Source organism: Muscardinus avellanarius, assembly GCF_963383645.1.
Source record: "Muscardinus avellanarius genome assembly, chromosome: 4".
NCBI lineage: Eukaryota > Metazoa > Chordata > Mammalia > Rodentia > Gliridae > Muscardinus > Muscardinus avellanarius.
In genome coordinates this window covers 154,086,270-154,089,256 of record NC_137789.1, presented here as the reverse complement: position 1 = coordinate 154,089,256, position 2,987 = coordinate 154,086,270, and the positions used below count along the sequence as shown (strand labels likewise).

Genomic DNA, 2,987 nt, shown 5'->3' with positions numbered 1-2,987 from the left:
CCCAGCGCTGGGCCCCCGGGCGCGGCTGCAGCCAGCGGCCCCCGCTCCGCGCTGCGGGCGCCCAGAGAACGCTCGGCCCAGCGCCGGGGACGCCGCTGCCCGAGCCGAGGACCGTGGGCGCGCGGGGGGCGAGGCTCGTCTGCCTCGGCCGAGTCCCCGGCGATCCCTGCGCAGGGCCGAGGCTCCTTGGCTCGGCCTGGCTTCCCAGGAAGGCGACGGCCTCTGTGGCGAGCGAGGCGAGTCTCGGCGCCTTTGTCTTTCTCGGCTCGGGTTCTAGAGCTGGACCCCACTCGACCTGCGCCCCACCAAAGCCGGGTGGGAAGGGGCAACTGCAGCCGCGTGCCGCCCCTGTACCCTGACCTTTAACCCCCGACCCCGGGCCCACCCCCCGCGTGGTGAAATCCCGACTTTTGCAGCCGGCGACCTGCCGGCTGGGCACCTAAAACGCGAGAAAACCTTCCGCGCAGCGTCGGGCGGGACAATCAATCCCTCTGAAGTTAGCAACGATGTTTAAAATGTTTTATTTTTTTTTTCCTCTTTAAAAATATTTACAGATGGGAATTCTCCCCATTTCGCCCCTACCCGTCCTCGAGGAAAAAAGGAAACGGAAAAGAGGCGATTAGAGCATGGTCCGGAGCCCCCGAGGGCCTGGCCTGGCCCAGCGCGTGTGCATGTACATATACACAGGTGTATCTGCGGGACAGGGGTATACCTGGTTTTGTTGGTGTTTCCTGATTTTGTTTTTCTACCAACCAAAGGCATTCCGGCCCAGACTCCCCAAATCCCACCACCACCCGAGAACATCCCCCTCCAAAGTGGTTTTCAGAGCGTATGGGTTTCGTTTAGGCAAAAAGGCAGGCAATCGGGCTTGAGGGATACCGATAAATACCCGAAACAAAACAAAAAGCGGAGCAAAGTCCATAAATAGGAGATAATGAATACACATGGTGTATTTCTTAGTATTCCCGGAGCGCGCGGCCGGGCGGCGCGGGTCAGTAGTCGAGCTTGTTGTAGAGGTTGTAGAGCGGTAAGGCCGAGAGGTTGCTGCCCGGGTAGTAGAGCGGCGTGGGGAAGGCGAGCGAGCGCGGCACCGGCACGCGCAGCAGCGAGCTGTCCCGGAACACCAGCGGCATGCCCACCAGAGTCTGCGCAGACGCGTGCGCCATGTTGGCGGCCTCCAGCTCGGCCGACAGCTGCCGCTTCCACTTGTTGCGGCGGTTCTGGAACCAAGTCTTGACCTGGGTCTCGGTGAGCTGCAGGCTGGAGGCCAGGCAGGCGCGCTCCGAGCTGCTCAGGTAGCGCTTCATGTCGAAGGTGGACTCCAGCTGGTACACCTGGCTGCGCGAGAACACGGTGCGCGTCTTCTTCTTGGCGGCGCCCGCCTGCCGCTCGGCGCCGCCGTCCCGCGGCCGCTCGGGCCCGGGCGAGGGCGACCCCGCCGGCAAGAGCCGCTCTTTCTCTTCCTTAAAGTCCGGGTGCGAAGGAGAGAGGAAAGATGTGCGCTCGGATCCCGCCGGCCCCGCGCCTCCGCCGACCTTGGGGGTACCTGGGGAGCCAGAGCAGAGGAGAAGGCCGTGGAGATGGGGCGCCCGGGGCACCCCCGGCTCACCAGGGGCCGGGGGTCGGCAGGCGCGCGCAGCCTGGGCGCCGATCTGCCACCTCCCTCTCGCTGGCACCCGCGGCCCAGCACCTCGGCCTTCGGAACTGAAGAGGGACCCAGCCACTCCGAGGCTGGGGTCTCTGGGCTCCCCCGCCTTGGCCAAAGGGTGGAAGAGGGGGGAGGGGGGGCCGCAACATCATTTAAAAAGGTGCTTTTGCCTTGTTATAACCAAACTGGAAGAGTTCCTCCCGCTCTCTAGGGGGGCCTCGAGTCGCAGGCCGTTTGTTGAGAATCACGCTAAACACTAACGCGGGGCTCTCCCTGGTCGGATGTCGTAAAGAGAAACCATCTCTGAAGCGCGCGATTGTCAATCATCTTAGAGCGCTAATCATTCCGCGGAGGAGACCCGGAGAGGAGGGGAGGGAAGCCAAGAGATGGCGGTCGGGACAGGACACCCAGACCCGACTCGCTCCGGCCTGGAAAGAAAGTGTCCCGCGTACAAAGGGATAGAGCCCCGGGAACCGCCCGTCTGCGGCGGGGACCGCGCTGGTCCACGCTCCCTCCAGCACGACCCTTCGCGAGCCGCCCACGCCGCGCAGAGCTGCGGCGCCCTCCTCCTCCCCGCGCGTGCGTCGGGTCCTCTGGGCCCCCGACCCCCGGCGGCCTCAGCTCTGACCCCAGGGGACTGTCTCGGGAGTCTAGCCCCCACGCAGCCTAACTCCTCGCGCTCATCGCGGCCAGACTGGCCGCGGCGATCCTTACCCAAGCAAGGAAAAGGGATGGGGGGATGGTGCTTGGGGCCGGGCTCCTTGGGGCCGCGCGGGTCTGGGCAGAAGCAGGCGGGCGCCTTCCAGCCGTCGTCCGGCTCCTCCTCCTCCGAGGACACAGACAGGCTGCGCTTCCTGGCCGGCCAGCCGGCGGGCTCCCGCGGTGCTTCCGAGGGCCCCCCGCCCAGGATGGACTGGATGGTGAAGCTGGAGACGCCGCCGGCAGCGGGACACCCCTTGCCCACATCTTCCTTGCTGCCCATCCTGGGTTCATAAGAAATCGGAGGAAACCAAGAACTCCCTTTAGAGACGGTCTGGGTGGAAGGTAGTGCAGCCAGGCGGGGGGAGGGGCGGGGAGGGGAGGCAGGGGGAGGGGGCGGCGTGGCGAGCGAGGCGTCCCTGCCGCGCGGGGGACACGCGGGCGCGGGACGGCTGCGCAGGGGTCCCTGCCCGCCCGGATCTGGGTGCGCCCGCCCAGCCCCGGCGCGAATGCCCCTTTCTCGCCCGCCAGCTCGCAGGGTCTCGGGCTGCGGGGAGGCGGCGCGGCCTCATTTGCATAGAGGTTACCCGAACGCGGCCAATCGCAGCGCCGCGGAGCGGCCCCGGAAAAATTCAAAAAG

At 66.2% G+C, this 2,987-nt stretch overlaps 1 protein-coding gene across 1 annotated transcript; it reads right to left on the bottom strand.

Annotated features, from left to right (window-relative positions):
* Positions 1-992: 992 nt before the first annotated feature.
* HMX2 (H6 family homeobox 2) lies at positions 993-2,630 on the bottom strand (the record flags this gene model as incomplete). The annotated part of the gene is made up of 2 exons (XM_080694021.1): positions 993-1,546; positions 2,363-2,630. 2 exons carry the CDS (start codon positions 2,628-2,630, stop codon positions 993-995), a joined length of 822 nt encoding a protein of 273 aa, XP_080550147.1.
* Positions 2,631-2,987: the final 357 nt, after the last annotated feature.